An 18090-nucleotide genomic window follows, 5' to 3' on the forward strand; every position below is an offset into this window, starting at 1 on the left:
GCATAATTATAATGGCTCACTTTAATACTGAACAATTCTGATTTTGGAATCTACCAGTTTATTGATAGCGAACCCCGAAAATTCGACTATGGACTTTGAATTGTAAGCAGAACTTTACCCCCTGGACTTTGCTCTCTAAAAACACACTGTCAAGCATACTTGTTTATCAGTCCATGAACCACAAGTACGGCGCGCTTGATGAGAGATTAACTTTCGCGTCAACACAAAGCGCCGCAAATACCACAGACAGTTGTGTACGGTGTAGTTAATGGTAATGGCGCGGGCCCAGAAGATTTAAACCATAGCGAGATATGGGCGACCAATCACAAGGCAGATCCATTTAAAGATGCATTACATCATGGCCAATTTTAGTTAGGCCAGAATTGGCCTAACTCTCCATAGAGTCCCGTGTTAAAAATCTTAACCGCAAGGCAAAGTCAGTAGTCTACTTGGGAAGCTAACAAAGAGAGGGAGTAGCGTGACTGAAAAGATCAGATGTGAAAATCTATCAATTGTGCACACATCAATTAAATCAGAGTTTTAAGCTTAAATACAATATCCAGAGTATGCACAATGGGCAAGTGGACTACGGAGTAGTCTATGCTACTGGTAAAGTATCATTTCTTTGTACATTATTTCATATATTGTAATATTATCTTTTATCTATCTATGTATTTTTATGTAGGCCTACTATGTGTTTTGTACTTAATACACCTGTATGTTGGGTAGCCTATATATCAATAAACATGCCATTTTTAAGGTCATTTGATTCTGATTCTGATTCTTGTGAATCTCAAACGACGAGAAAAAGCCCATGCTAATTGATTGGAGTAAAAAAAGCCCTGTGCGATGTCCCGGATGAACATGTGGCTGATGGGAAACAACAAACATGGCGACCTCCATGAAAGGGAGAAAAACTTCCGAAGCCGATAAAGATGTCACTTATTTTCATGAAATGGGACTAGATGATCGGCTTTTAAAGGTAGAATTTTATGTGTAGATTATCCATTCGTGTGTGACTATTTTGATAATTTATTGGATCGATTTGATGAAGCTAACCAACAACAAAACAAAGTAAAATTTAAATCCCGCATTGCCATTGATCATGCATGCATGCAACCCAGCTGCAGAATTCGTCAGGCTAGTATTGAATCGATCGAGAAATCTATCAACTATCCACGACGACACGATAGTTACTGTGTGGATAGAAGATAGAGGGTGCTAGTATAACACGTTCAGTCATCATAGCGTCCGTCGTCAGTTTTGAAACGCATTATTAATACATTTATTTTTTTAGATTGTCCAATTTCAATTTAACTGCCACTGGTCTGGTTAAACATTTATGTATTTTAGCATGTTTCGTAAATTAGCAGAAGGGTTTGCTTACTTTTAACCGGAAATACGGGCACTGGGCGCTGAATTCCGACCATTTTATGAGGCCTTTTAATTCTGCGATCTTGCTTGATTGTTTTGACGACTGACCACTTAGAAAACAGCGCCGCTCATTAAATATTTGGAAAAATCCAGCATTGAGCAAACATCAATTGACTAGTCATTGCAAACTGATGGTGACACCTGGTTGTTCAATTTCATTGGGGTACTGTAGACTGCGGAACTCAGTCCTCAATGATAGTCAGTCACTTATCTTTTGTTCGTTATATGACTATCATTTAGGTATCCTAGGTGAATTCAAATTTGCCATCAAATTGCATCGTTTTATATATCAAATTAAAGCCCTTGAGTAAACTAAGCCAAAACTGAAAACCTTTTTTTCATAGCACTTTCCGTAGCAAAGTTACATCTTGTCAAAGATTGACTTTCATCAAAAAGATTCAGCTAGCAAAATTCCCCAAAACGGCATTTCGGGGTGTTTCTAGATCTTAGTCTCATGGCGATGGCAGCTTTTTTTAATGGAACTGCTATCAAAATCCTCTAAAATTCCATGTGCGACTTGATTATCACCATAAAAATCATATATTTGGGTCAAGTGAAGTATAGAAAACATATTTATGTAGGTTTCCTTCACCCACCTATTCTCGAAAAAATTCAAATTTCTATGTAAATATGCATTGTGTTGGGGCCCGGTCTCGGCGAATTCGCTGACTAGTAAATGTGTTAACTAAGGTTTGCCTAGGTTACCTATATCATTGACCCTTGAGGACTGAGTTCTTACCATACATCTTCCGATGTGCAGTTTCAGACAATAGCTTGGGATTATCAGGGCAGAGGTTATCTTTTGAATTCTTTCATGACCACTGAAGCATAGTCAAGCCTGTCAAGGACACTCGGCGTGAATTGAAAGACCATGTCACTCGCCACAAAAGAATGTCATAGGTCATAATACACCAATTTGGTGTACTTCCGCGCCTCGGAATATGATGTTTAAGGTTTATGACTAGGGATACTGCAAAATCCAGCTTTGTAAATTCTTTATACTATAAAGAAACTGAAAATGTAATTGCTTGATCGCATCACATATCATTTTTTTTTACTAAGCTTTGTTAACAAGCTTTGTTGTGGTGCCACCTTAATTACAAATTGCATAGGATTGTTGATTTTTTATTTTAAAAATAACTAAGCTGACTTTTATCCATATACCGTACTTGAATCTTTTAGTTGTAAGCTATTCCTACCAATTTCAAATAATTATTATGAGACTTTCACCAGGATTATGTTTCTTACCAATAGGCAATAGCTCAGTTAGGATGGCAGAAACCAACATTGATCCAAGAGCAAGCCATTCCACTTGCGCTGGAGGGGAAGGATCTCTTAGCCAGAGCCAGGACAGGATCTGGAAAAACAGCAGCCTATGCCATCCCTGTTATACAAAGAATACTCAACAGCAAACAGGTCAGTAGGCCTACAACAACTCATTTGTTATTTATGTGAGTTGTTCTATTTCCTGATCGGAGTCAGACTTTTGAAGCACTGAACAATTCTTATAAATCGGATATTGTTGTGCTTCTAATTTATTCCAGTTTACTTCCAAATGTTATAGGGGCAGTATATGACTAAAATACTACTTTATCAATGAATTGATGACCTTGAGTGAGTAACCATTGCTAGGAAGGACATCCAATTTGAGTATCCATGCACCCACAGGTTTTGGATATACCTGAACCCTTATTCATATAACAAAACAAAGAGTCTACCTCATCAGGTTTCACCTTTTTGATGCCTGAATGAAAGCTTGTTTGAAACATGGGAAGGTACAATTTAGAAGTTATGGGAATAATTGTACCTGTAACTTATGTGATTACTGATAATTAAATGTGTTTCTTCATTATAGACTGCAAGAGAGCAGACAGTGAAAGCATTAATTTTAGTGCCTTCCAAGGAACTTTCAAAACAAGCTCATAAAAACATCAAGGTAAGCAATTAGTTTGAGTTCTCTTGAAGGTAAAGATGACTAAACAAACCACTGTCATGTATGTTATCAAATTCATCAGTTAGTCAGTTACTCTTTGGACCAGGATTTAAAGAACGCAAAATTAGTTATGTTTTGAATTACAACTTCATATTTCTTCATGCTCAGTTAATATATAACCTGCATCCAGGGTTATAGCTAGCCCAAGTTGAGTGCCGGCTAATTTTACTATCCAATTAGAGGGCTGGCTCGGGGCACAATCTTTTTAGCGAACACAAGGGATCGGGGAATAGGCTAGGGGTATACCCAAAACAATTTTTTTGGTTTTTTACTCTTTTTATGATGAATAAAACATTTGTGGGAAATTTTTTTTTTTACTGCCGGTCGGCACCGGTCCGTGCCGGTTACCCCCGACCGGTGCCAACCGGCGTGGCTATAACCCTGCCTGCATCTTGCTCTGCCCTGAGTTTGCCACTTGTGTAGAATACTTATGGTGTGTTCTCGCTAGTGCCATTGTGACAAAACTTTCCAAGATTGAAAGCGTCAAATTGATTCATCACTCATAACACATTTGACATAATGTTGGTTTCTAATTTACTGGAAACTTAAACATCTCTCTCTTTTAACTTTGACTTAAACAGGAACTCACAAGTAGCTGCTCAAGAGAGGTAAAGTGTGCTGAAGTATCAGGCCAGGTAGATCTCTCAGCACAGCGCCCTCTATTAATGGAAAAACCAGACATTGTTATAGGAACTCCAAGCCGTCTGCTGGCTCACTTACAGGCCAAGAATCTTTCCCTCAAGTAAGTTGAACTTGATCATAACTTGATTTGCAGTATGTTTAAGGTTACACACTATTTTACACACTGTATTCGCAGTAGAAGTGATGATGTAACAGGATTACCTACCATAGCAATAGGTTAAAATTTTTGAATAATTATATCGCCCTGCACTAGAAGCAGGTTGCACTCATCAGCTGTGTATGTCTGCGATCATAGATACAATACCGCTCTTTTCAAAGATACTAATCTTACAGGTTTAAGTGATCAGAATGATATGAATATTCTATAGAATTACGATTCTTCGGTGACATCTATGGCTCAATACAGAGGTACCGTGTGAACATATTAGTGCAGGACGATATATATTTAACAATTGTTTTAACCTATTGTTATAGCAGCTAAACCTGTTACATCATCACTTCTACAGCGAATAGGTAAGTGGAAGATTCACTTCATCATAATAAAAAACTATTAAATTAAGATATCAAAGATGTTTTGGAGTAAAAATTGAAGTGTAATGAATGACTAATCTAAAACCAAGTAACAAAATACTTTTTGTGATCCATCAAAAAACAAACATTTTATATATAGCCTAACTACATCAAAAACAGTTCCAAACCCCTTCCATGCTTGTTTTTAGTCAAGAAATCAAACGCTAAAATTTGTGAAATTGAGGTTTGTCAGTGGTAATCTCACAAAGCACACAGTCAATAGAAAGTTTTTTTAGTACTAGGTAATCATTAGACAGTAAGTGTGTTATGCACTTCATATAGCAAATTGCAAATGGGAATCATTTTGTGAAAGCTACAGGTTATCTTGTAATGAGAGCTATGGCCCTAATTAAGGGGGTACTACACCCCTGCCCAATTTTGTGCCCATTTTTGCATTTTTCAATAAATCAATAACTACTTGCTTTGAGTTGCTGAATTTTCAGTACAGTATTTGTAGTCCTTGCCCCTATAATATACATATCTTATTTGTCACCAATGTGCTATAGTTTTTGAGAAAAATGCAAAAATAGGCACAAAATTGGACAGGGGTGTAGTACCCCCTTAACCTATCGTTCAATATTTGTGTTACTCTGACTTACTGTTCACTCTCACAGGGACTCTATTGAGATGTTGATAATTGATGAAGCAGATCTTCTCTTCTCCTTTGGGTATGAGGATGATGTCAAGGCCCTCCTAGGTTACTTACCAAAGATCTACCAAGCATTTCTCATGTCAGCAACACTATCTGATGAAGTAAAAGCACTCAAGAAATTGGTTCTTCATAACCCAGTAAGTTCCTTGATTTACATTGTGATCAGGGCTTTAATGGTCCATATGTATAAGTTGACATGGATACAGGTCTTATATGTCATCAAATGAGTAGTGTTCAGCCTAATGTAGTAATATAAATTCATATTGAGATTTAGAACAGACAACTTATCATCCACCAAATGCATCTGAAGGTGCTCTTGTGTATTGCAGTCTACAACCCAACATGGAAAACCAGATTAGATGGGCCATAACAGTGGGAAGATGTGTGATATCTGTGTGATGAGCCATTGCTTGGTAGTATATCCAGTGAGCAAGGTCTTTCAAAGGGCTTTATCAGCAAAATTAGTGTGTGATTAAATTACAGATGGAATTGATTTTCAATGTTTGATGATGAAAATGATGATGAAGATGGCGACAACTATAAGGATTATGACAATAAACATCTAATGTTTTGTATTTATTGACTTATTTCAGATCACATTAAAACTGGAGGAATCTCAGCTTCCAGATACTGATCAATTAACTCAATTTCACATCAAGTGTCCTGATGATGAGAAGTTCCTACTGATCTACACACTACTAAAGCTGGGATTGATACAAGGAAACACACTTATATTTGTAAATTCAATTGATAGGTGTTATAGGTAAGACTTAAATATATTACTAGATATAAATATATGAATTGGTACTAATCTATTGACTATGTAAAGAACTTGATGGTTGCTACAGCATCAATTGGAAGCAGCACATCACAAACAAGAGCTGGATGGTATACTGAATACTGAAGCTTTCACAGAAGATCAAACAGTGAAGGACATGTTTTTCTATTCATACGGAAGCAAAAATGAGCTGATCCATTGTATACCAAAGCATGGAAACAGAAACCTTAGTAGACCCCTGTAATGTACATGGATGTATTGAAACAGGACACTGGACTGGAAGTTATGGATTTGGGAATGGCCATGCTAGACAGAGTCAGTCGTCTTGCATTGATTTGATACAGCTTGTTAAATTATATGATGGATCTGCATTTTGAGAGAAAACTATTGAAATATACTGAAAAAACCTACTTTTTTTTTTCTTTCTAAGTAAAATTAAATTGAGTACATCAGTGAGAGGGAATTGTGAAATTTGAGTTGTAGTGTACCCAGTGCTGACATTGTTTTAGATTGCCCTGATGAGAGTTGAACATTAATAATTCTATACCTTTGTTTTGTTTATCATTTCAGATTAAAGCTGTTCTTGGAACAATTTTCAATAGTATCCTGTGTATTAAACTCTGAGCTTCCAGTTAATTCTAGGTGTCACATTGTAGATCAGTTTAACAGTGGCCTTTATGATATCATCATAGCATCTGATGAGAGCATCAGTATAGCTGGCCAATCACAACATCAAAGGACTTCAAATACAAAGTGAGTGACCAATAATAGGGGCATGTTGACGCAGCGGTACGGGCTTTGTATAAATACCAACATTTACTTTATTTTTTTATTTATTGAGATGAATAGAATCACAAATATCAATCCATGTACTGCTTGTAGGACCTTATTTGTCTGATTTTATTTCAATTGGAGAAAGAAAAGAAAACAATCCCTTTTAAAGGACGATAGACAGATCAATAACTTCCTTTAAAATGGCAATTTCAATATCAGTGGAAAGCCCATGATATTGTTCTTACTCACCCTGTGATAGGACTATAGTGTGTCTCGTCTCAAGTTGAGAGTAACATTTTACAATGGCAGATTCAAATAAATGCGTTTACGCTGGTGCGTCACCAGAGTACAGACAAATTGCCCTTCTACGCATGTGTATACATCCCACTGGATTAGATATGCACATACAATTCAAATCAATAACTGTGAAATGGTGTTACTCTCAAGCTGAAATGAGATGTGACTATATAAGATGTTTTGTTTGGATTTTATGAGGCAAATTCTGTCTAAATTTGTCATATTTTTGACACTCTTGTATCAGAAGGAATTGGAATACTGACATGAAACCCACAGGTGGGGAATGGGGGTCAAGGTTGTTAAACTAAGAAGGAGGGGTTGGGGTGAGCCTGTGGATTACAAAATGCCCATTTAACTAAGCTGAATGTCTTGATTTGTTTTACTAGATTCAAACAGAAGAGAAGAGAAAGAAAAAGTGGTAAGGAGTATGGAGTGTCTAGGGGAATTGACTTCCAGAATGTATCCAATGTCATCAACTTTGACTTCCCTCCAACTGTAGAGTCATATATCCATAGAGTAGGAAGGTAAGTTGATCAATCTATTAATGTCCTTGGAGGAGTAAGGGGCTCTTAGATTACATGTAGATCAATGCTATGTTGGTATAACAGGACTTGCTTATACATTCAGTTAATGTAATTTTTGCGAGAAAAACTGCCTTTTTTCAGGAAAAAATTAAGTTACTTTTGTGAGGACATCCCCGTTGTTTTAAATGAACGAAACCATCACAAACATCTAAGCCGCCGAATCGCGTTCTTAGTTCTCGCACGTGTATTACGCGAACGCATTATCGCGCTATCATTGAGGAGCAACAAGCGTGCCGCCGTTGCGTGGCAGCGCGCCCTGACTAATATCACTATCAACTATAGTGAGATATTATACACCGGAAAACCAATCAAATTACGTAAATTCTTTACAAGACGCATCCATTGAATAAGAATTATATTTAAAGAACATGTAAGCTTAGCAAAATTTAATAATCTCTATTACACATGTTACGATTTCATCACCAGCAGTGGTGTTGTGTTCGTTTGTTTCGTTTTGTTTTTCGATTTGCTTTGTTTTTTAGTCTTGACAAATTATAATGAGAAAAGAAATAATATTTATCAGACAAATGTTTTTATTTTCAATATTTCGGTGGTAGTGTAGATCATAATTGATAATACTTCAAGATGAGAATAAATGAATTATAACCCCCCCATATTCTGCAGGACTGCACGTGCAGACCACCAGGGTACAGCCTTATCATTTGTTAATGAAAAAGAGATGGATTGTCTGGCTGAAATAGAAGACTTCTTAGTAGGAGGTGAGTAGGTCTTCATACTGTAGTGTAAACATGTCTTTGTTTCCTTATATATCTTAGCTTTTCAATAGGAGGATATAAAGGTCGTCTAGTTCTTCTGGGACTTAAAGGAAGGTGACCTGATATATTCGGAAAATCAAATTCTTTAAAACTTTCGTATAACATAAAATGTCATCCCTTTCAAGCACTCATGCAAAAAGAAAATGTTTTTTGTAAATGTGACTAATTCCTAATGAAATTACCGACATTTATACAGTGTGATATTGGTAGTCTACAGTGTTTTTATTAATGATAATCATCATGATCATGTAATATATTGATTTCAAGTGAAAGGTCCTATTTTTCTCATAAACATATTGAAATTAGAAGTTCCAACTCAGTGTATTTTCGAAGATATCATCAAAAAACTGCCTAATTAGTCTCAAATATGGTATACCATATTTGAGACTAATTCAGCAGTTTTTTTGATGATTTCTTCGGAAATATACCAATTTGGAACGCCAAATTTCAATATGTTTATGAGAAAAATATGAGCTTTCATCTGATACCAAAATCAGCATTTTGATGAGGTTAAGTGGGGGATGAGATTGTCAATCTTTAATTAAAGTTACATTTTTGCTGGTGTGATGCAACATGTTTTATTTGTTTTGCCAAATCAGTGAATTCCAAAATAATGGTTCAGAGGTAATGTCACTTTACTATTAAAGCCATATCATTTGGAAAACCTTTCTACTAAAAATAATTTTCATGTATATACTTTTTACAATCTTGTTTGTGTTCTTTTACAGAGGATGGCTCATGTGTAATGAAACAGTATCAGTTTAAAATGTCAGAGATAGAAGGGTTTAGATACCGTGCCCAGGTCAGTAGTAATTTATTTAAACAAGGTCAGTTTTTAGTTTAAAATGTTATTATAATATCTTGTCTCTATGTCTGGCTAGACACCATTTGTGACTTGCTCCCACAAAATGAGTGTTAATTGGCAAGAACCTCCTAGCTAATAACTGAGTTAATGTTCTTTGTTTGACGCGCATCTATACAAGCCAGTGGAATGTCCTTTGTGAATGTCACATTATGCATGTTGTTCTCCATTCACAGAGGTCATACTACTGGCTTGCAGAATGCCCCATACTGTCTTGTACATATGCGCATCAAATAATGAACACTATTTTAGCAGCCAGGGGGTCTCAAAACTACCGACTTGTGACTTAATGGGAGCAGGTCACAGTTTTACTTGGCAGCATAGTCATCTAAAACATGCTAATTTGGTTATTTATTTTATATTTGTTTTCTTAGGATGCGATGAGGGCAGTTACCAGAGTAGCTGTTAGGGAAGCACGCATGAAGGAGTTAAAAGCAGAAATCTTCACCTCACAGAAACTTAAGTCGTATTTTGAAGATAACCCAAGAGATTTACAGCTTCTACGACATGACAAAGTCTTGCACCCAGCCAAAGTACATGCAGAAATGAAACATGTACCAGAATATTTAGGTGAGATGCTTTAGATACACTAATTCCATGACTTATATTATCAGTTGAATTCATTAACATTAAAGGGAATGGATAACTATATGTGCTAGGGGAGATGGCTGCACAGGTTTACATTATTGAATGTCTGGGGTCTGTGCTTCTGAGCTGTAAGCCCCTGAAAATTGTTAAATTGTTTATTGCAAGACTTAACACGGAATATCTCATAGAAGCAGACAGACCGAGGAAAACGAGGGTAGGCAGATTTCTTTCATGCTTTGATGGTTGAGCAAGTGTCCCAAGTTATGCACACTGGTAACATTAAAAAATCTCACGACCCTCTGGTACGAGATACAAGACCCCCTAAAATGACCCCTGCCTCCCCCTTTCCAACAACAAAAAAGCTAGAAAATGGGTAGTTTCAAGATGATCAAATATATAGAAAACCATTCACAATGAAAAATATACTCTGCAGGTATTAAGTTGACATATTAATCTTAACGGATATGAAAGAAAAAGTAAAAAATCTTATTGGGTTGTTCCATTTTTTAGGAGGGGTGTTTTCCTATTTTTCACTTTTTGAGAAAAAGTGAAAAATGCGTTTTTTACCCACTTTTTGACGCAAAAAATAAAAACCTTCATACCTTTTAATTTTTTTTATTTTCACATGTAAACTAGTTTCATGCAAGACTAATTAAATAAAGAAATAAAAATCATGGAGAGTATTTTAGTTTATGAGATAGAAACCCCGGAAGTGGACTACTTTTTCCATATTCTAGAATGCAGATGTTGTAGAGATATTGAGTTTAATTGGTTTTTTGAAGTCTTAATTGTGTATTTTTAATAAAAAGAAATTGTTTCTCCTTTATAATGTCTAAGATGACAATCAGATGTATTTTGAAGCCTGGGCTATTCCATTAAATACAGAGGTATTATCTTCAAGTTTGCTTATAATGGGCCAATTACATCTAAAAAGCTAGAAAATGAGTATTTTAACAATGATCAAAGATATAGAAAACCATTCACAATAAAAAATATACTCTGTAGGTATTAAGTTGATATATTACCCTTAACAGATATGAAAGAAAACGTACAAAAATCTAATTGGTTTGTTCCATTTTTAGGAGGGTGTTTTCCTATTTTTCATCTTTTGAAAAAAAAATGAAAAATGCGTTTTTACCCACTTTTTGACGCAAAAAATAAAAACCTTCATATCTTTTAATTACTTTTATTTTCACAGGTAAACTAGTTTCATTCCAGACTAATTAAATCAAAAAGTAAAAATTATGGAGAGTATTTCAGTTCATCGGATACAGGCCCTGAAAATGGACTACTTTTTCCTAATGCTAGAATGCAGATGTTGTAATTATATTGAATTTAATTGGTAATACTTGAAGTCTTGATTTTGGTTTAAATAAAAAATAATTTGTTTCTCCTTTATATTATCTATTATTTTGATGTGTGGGTTAAACCATTATAATATAGAGGTGTCACTCAAGAAAGTAAGCTTATAATGGTCCAATAACATCAACAAAGGTAGAAAATTGGTATTTTCACGATGAACAAAGATATAGAAAACCCTTCTCAATCAAAAATATAATCTGCATGTGTTAAGTTAAATTGCTCCTTAGGAATATAAGAAAATGGGTAGTTTCAAGATGATCAAATATATAGAAAACCATTCACAATGAAAAATATACTCTGCAGGTATTAAGTTGACATATTAATCTTAACAGATATGAAAGAAAAAGTACAAAATCTGATTGGTTTGTTCCATTTTGGGGAGGGTGTTTTCCTACTTTTCACTTTTTGAGAAAAAGTGAATAATGTGATTTGTTACCAATATTTTGATGCAAAAATAAAAACCTCCATATATTTTTATTTTTGATTTTCACAGGTAAACTAGTTTAAGGGCTCGCGACGTTTTCACATATTTCTTTGTGGGACTTGAGAGCACATGAGCCTTCTGATATCAAATACTTTTGTGATATAATTTTTTTTTTTTCAAATACACCAAAAACATTTAGGTCTTTTTGGGAAAATATATCTTTAATTTCTATATGAAAGGTCAAAATTTTCAATTGATCGTCGGCTTTTCATCCCAGCTACATAGGCCTACACTTTAAGTATATATCGTTAGATTTATTAAGTTTACTTCGAGGAATGTTAAATATCAAATTTTAATAATTTGCCATCAAATTTGTATTATATCGTAAATTTCAAAATTTGAAGGACATTCCTCGTAATCAGAATGCAATTCGATATGTCTGATGTGCTCTCAGGTCACATACAAAATACGTGAAACGCCGCTATCCGAGCCCTTAATTCCAGACTAATTAAATAAAGAAATACAAGTCATGGATGATATTTTAATTTACGAGATACACATGCCAGAAGTGGACTACTTTTTTGAAATGCTAGAATGCAGATGTTTTTGAAGATATGGGCTTTTAATCTTTGACATTTTTTGAGCCTTTTGATGCTTATTGTTAGAATCATCATTACCCTTTGTCATGGATGGAATACCGTATGAGAACTTCACTGGCTTGGGGGCAATTGGTAATGCAAAGAAGTTGGCATTTCTCAGTGTTGAACGTAACTCCGCATAATATAAGCATTTTGGCTTATGGAGTTCTTGCAAGTTGTCCAGATCGTGTTTTGATTGAACTTTGGTCAGCATTTTGGTAGACTGTTTATGTATTATCCCCTCAAATGTTAAACATACGAAACAGTGAAATATGGCGAAAACCATGATAATTAAGTTTTCTACAAACACCCCAGTGACATAATGTTAATTGTATTTTTGTTGAAATCATTACCATCTGTTGTGATAAGGAAGTAGTTTGTGTAAGAAACACATGAAGAAACACAAATTCTTCATTTGAACAATTGTTAAAAATGCACTGCATTTGGTGGACATTGTTAGATGCTATGGTATTCTCTGCAATGATATGACTGTATATTTGTGCAAACAGCAATAATAGGATAATGCTAAACTGCACTGAATTGGTGGACATGTAAGTAAGATGCAATGGTTTTCTCATATGACTGCATATTTGTGCAAACAGCAATAGTGGAATAATGTTTAACAAAAAATAAAATATTTTCCTAAAAAAACACACAAATTAAAATTAGGACAAACTAAAGCATTTTGAACATTTTGAACATGGAGACCTGGATATTTAAAAAAAAAATCATTTTAAAAAAAAAACCCTTTCGTTGTTTATTGTTATAACCATATTTGTTAAGTTTGACCAAGTTAATGCAACTCTCCTAATTAGCATCATACGGTAGAGATATGAACATTTAGCAGACCGTACAGCTATTATCTGCTCAATATCAGCCATTTTACACAGTGGAATATAGCAAAAACCTTGATACCACAGTTTTCTACAAACACTCCTTTGAAATAATGGACTAACCCTTGCTAATATCCCATGTTTGTGTCACCGTAGTCATGTGGTATAGAGTGATAAACAAAATGTTGCAGTTTTGAATTGAAGTCATCATCATATGCAGTTATATGGAAGTAGAAGTGTAAGTAACACAAATGCCTCATTTGACTAATTGTTAAAAGTGCCCTGAATTGGTGAACATGTAAGTAAAATACTAAAGAAGTCTCCATGATTTTGAATGCATTTTTGTAAACATCAATAGTGTGGTAATTTATGACAAAAAATAAAAAATAAAAAAAAAGATATGAAGGTTTTATTTTTCCACCAAAGATTGGGGAAAATTAGGCATTTTCAACATTTTAAAAAATACAAGAATATAGTCTCACCCCTCATGCTGAAAATGGAACATTCCAAACAATTTTAAAACTTGCTGTACATTTTCATATTGTGAAAATATGTAATATTACATGACAGAAAAAATAAACTGATAAACCATTGTGTTATATTCAAACATGTCATCTGAAATGTGTGCAAAATTCAATATTTTCAAAATTGTCAGGGGTTAACAGAAGCATATTTTAGGGCAGTTTTAGGGGGGTCTGGTATCTTGCTCAGGGGGGATATGAGAATTTTTCATCACCATTTTCATGAATACTTTAGGGAACCTAATGAAACTTCAAAATATGAGTAAAAAATGCTGACCCCTCTTTTCCTTGATTTGGCTATATTGTACTGTTTTCTGAGATATGTAGTGTTAAGGGCAGAGTAATGGGAGAGAACATGGACCTTTTCGAGCTTCATTATTTCTGAATTGTATGTCCAAAGTATATAAAACTATACATTTTGGAAAGGAAATGAGTCAAGGAAATCCCATGTGACGTCAGATTTGTTCAAAAATCTCAAGTTTTTGAAAAAATCACAAAAATTCACTTTTACCCCAATTTTTTGTGACAACTTAGAAAAAATCCGTTTGGAGTAAAAAAAATTCAGTTAGCTTTTCATGAAGAAGAGACATGAACTTAGGGAAGTTTTTTTATTTTTTTGAAATTTGTCTCTTTTTTGAAATATTGAAAAAACATGTGAAAAAAGCCATTTTGTCACTCTATTAAGCAAAAAATTGCACATAATGGTGTATATTTTTGTTTAAAACAAATATTTTGAAAAAATGAAAAAACCTTCTCTAGACTTTGATGTACTCTAAAGGATAGTGCAAAAAGTTTACCCTTTGCTTGCATATTTTTCGAAGTTATCTTGTCACATAAATAGCTTAATATTGTCAAAAGTGAACTCTGAGAAATCGACGTTTTAGTAAAAAAATGTCAAAATTATGCACAAAACGGTAAGACTTTCACACTTGTAAAAGCTGTATCTGGTGTATGGTCTAAATATGTATCTTTTTGCACCAATGAATCTATAATCTCTGCTTTCAAAAAATTCAAAATAATTAAAAAATCTAAGTGGCATTTTGACTGCAAATTTTTGTTTTGTTTACACCACATTTGCTGGCGTTAACAACATACCGAATGCGCCTTGACTGCGTTGGACATACGCCAAGAGAGTTGCGCTAACGTCACGCTTGACGCGAATCGCTGTGCATGTAATCACAATATTTCACATTCAAGCATTTCTGACTCAGTATTTCCCGCCAATTTACTAAGCTGTCTTGAGCCATGTGACTTTTTAGAGTTGAAAAGAGTGAAATAAATCAAGCAAAAATACGAATAAATATTAGCAAGTTGTATTTTATCAGTTTCAAGTGAAAGAATACATCTTAGTGTTGATAAATATCAAAAAATCTCAAATCGGTCGTGGACGAATGTGTCTTCCATTACTCTGGCCTTAAGTATGTGACATGTATTTGGAGATGCCTAGATCCAGTGTGTCTGTTGGTACAGTATACTTTTCTCTGGCTATTTTTCTTATCATATTATTTCTTTCTTTCTTGATACCAGTACCTAAATCTTTGCGAACTGGGACAATTCTACTGGACAATAAGAAGAAGAAGAGGAACAGGAAGCGTGGAGGAAGAGACAGGGCAGATAAAGGGCGTGGCTTCAAAGAATCAGCTGCTGCAAAGAAAAGGGTCAGTTTATAAGAACAGGCATTAGTCATTTGGTGGCAAGCACTGTCTGCTCAATGTAGGGGCTTTTGAACATGCTAGTTCAGATTCAATTCCATGCATAGGAGTAATAACTGTTTTTCGTAGTGTTGTTTAATATTAAAGGCCATTTACATGCTTTATTTTCATATATTCATAGTCGCGAAGTCAAGTTTTCTACATCTCCGGTTGATTATTGGAGAAGAGTGCTTTTAAAAAGTTATGTTTTTATCAATTCAGTGTATAACATTGAAATAATAAATCCTGCTTCCAGATAAGGCAGGTGTAATAACATAATGTTGCTGTTGCTAATTGTCTGTGCACTAAGATATACTGATAATTGAAAAGAGTATTGAGAGGGGTTAAACCTATTGGTTTAGGATATGGATTGTCTTACATACAATGTCAAATATTGTCCCCATTATGCATGTTTGTGAGAAAACAAGAACATGTTCAGCATAAATGTGAATAATTAACACAATTAGCAAGCCAACACATTGGGTAAATAGGTGACCAATGTACTTCCCAAAAGACAAATATTTTGTCCTCAACATTTTTTTTCATTAGTAACTACATTTACATTAACAATACCCATATTGCAATATAACAACAACAGCACAAGTTGCTAACATATTTAATTATTATATGGCTTTTGTAAGTTGCCGACAATACAACGGTTTTACCGATAACAGTTAATATTTGCCGACCCCCGTACCCCCCTCTAGCAGCGACCCTGGATTTAACCAGATTGAAGACTGCCCTCCTTTTGTGTATGCCATACTTCGAAAAGGCCAATTGCAATGTGTGTGTAGATGTTTTATGCCATGCCCTACTACTGCTTAGTAACATTACGTCAATATTCACTGCTAGATTATTATTGTTTGTTTTTTATTATTATATCTTTCAGAGGAAACACAATGAAGATCCCTTGAAGAGTTTCAAATACAAGCGTTCCAGCGCAACATGACAAGTTGATTATAAGCAATTGCTTTTAATGCAAATTATCAAGGGAAATATTTAAAAGAATACAAATACAGCTGGTGAAACAGATGTCACAAAAATGCAGAAATAACACTTTGAATGAACAAAATGCTGACAACAGAAAAAACATTGCAGAACTTTGAAAACTCAAGTTAAACTCAACCCAATTTTAAAGAAGGATGTTGAGAAATATTCTTAATGGTCATAGATGTGACAGTGATCGAATCAAACCGTCATTGGTCAGGCATTCACAACTTCTTATATACAAATGATTTGATCAAGCTAAATGTGTTTAATACAAAGAAATTAGACTCTGAATAGCCTAGTGTGAATACTATGGTAAATTTGCCATATCGGATTGTCAGGCATAGCAACCAAAATGGTGTACCTCTTGGAGACCAAAATAGTGTACTTCTGGCATTAATTGGCAAAATTCAAAAAACAAATTACAATTTGCATTTTCAAGCTTTGCATTACTACGGTTAGCACATGTATATAGATCCCTTGAAGAGAAAAAATGCAAAAGACAAAAAAGATAAATTCTGATTTGATTACAGTATTAATACATCAGTAAAAACACATTCTACATGCATATTGTTTCTGAAAGTGCTATCAAAATTCAGAGATATGAATGTTCGAAGTGTCTGTAAAATAATAGAAAACAAAAGAAATATATTGTTTGGCTATACTCCATTCCTTTGTCTCATGATTCTGTTCAAAAAGAGGTACAAAATAACAAGATTTGAAATTTTAGTAAGATTCTTTGTATTCAGTGATTTTAACAATGCAAAATATTCAGTTTTTTATGAAATTTTCATAATTTGTTACATACTTAATGTGCAAGAGTATAAGTTACAAATTTCATTTTAATATTGTGTGACAAAGGACTCGTTTACTCCAGGTGATTTAAGTTACAGTCAATCAGTACTGGAAACTTCTGTAGTTTTCTGTCATTCTAAAATAACCCTGCAGAATTAAGGGTCACTGTCAAGTCTTTTGTTTCTGCCATATATTTGAGAGGTGACCACTACTAGTAATATTCATTAATAGATGTTTACTTTGTGCCAACATCATGTGTACCCTATTTACTATAGAGTATGGATCAAACAAATAAAATATGAGTGTTTGTTGTCACAATACTAGAATGGCTCCTCAAAAGTTCTTGATGTGTTTAATTGAAGTATCATTCCAATGATGATCAGTCATAGTTATAGTAAGGCTGAAAATATTGGGGCAGCCATCAATAATTGGGGCAGCCCAACCCAGAGGTTTTATCATTTGACATGTTACAAAGAAATACATAAAAAAATTTGGGTGGTCCTGTCCACACCTCTTGCTATTAGCCGCGATATCCAAACCCTCATCAGCAGTGGATATCACACTAAATAGAGCTGTGTTAACCAGACCCTCATCATATCAGCAGTAGATATCACACCATGTAGAGCTACATCATCCAGACCCTCATCAGCAGTAGATAGCACACCAAGTAGAGCTATGTCATCCAGACCCTCATCATCAGTGGATAGCACCCCAAGTAGAGCTAATTGTCATCCAGACCCTCATCATCAGTGGGTAGCACCCCAAGTAGAGCTACGTCATCTAGACCCTCATCAGCAGTAGATGGCACACCAAATAGAGCGATGACATCCAGACCTTCACCATCAGTAGATAGCACTCCAAGTAGAGCTATGTCATCCAGACCCTCATC

The 18090-nt window shown here is 34.7% G+C and overlaps 1 protein-coding gene across 1 annotated transcript; it reads left to right on the top strand.

The window, feature by feature from the left end:
* Window positions 1-871: 871 nt before the first annotated feature.
* Window positions 872-16815, top strand: LOC140151218 (probable ATP-dependent RNA helicase DDX56). Its single transcript, XM_072173483.1, has 13 exons — window positions 872-982; window positions 2689-2850; window positions 3290-3370; window positions 4009-4169; window positions 5254-5428; window positions 5885-6054; window positions 6640-6822; window positions 7527-7664; window positions 8349-8443; window positions 9229-9302; window positions 9737-9932; window positions 15256-15386; window positions 16309-16815. Exons 1-13 carry the CDS (start codon window positions 890-892, stop codon window positions 16366-16368), a joined length of 1719 nt encoding a protein of 572 aa, XP_072029584.1. The 5' UTR covers window positions 872-889; the 3' UTR covers window positions 16369-16815.
* Window positions 16816-18090: the final 1275 nt, after the last annotated feature.

Source organism: Amphiura filiformis, chromosome 1 (genome assembly GCF_039555335.1).
Source record: "Amphiura filiformis chromosome 1, Afil_fr2py, whole genome shotgun sequence".
NCBI lineage: Eukaryota > Metazoa > Echinodermata > Ophiuroidea > Amphilepidida > Amphiuridae > Amphiura > Amphiura filiformis.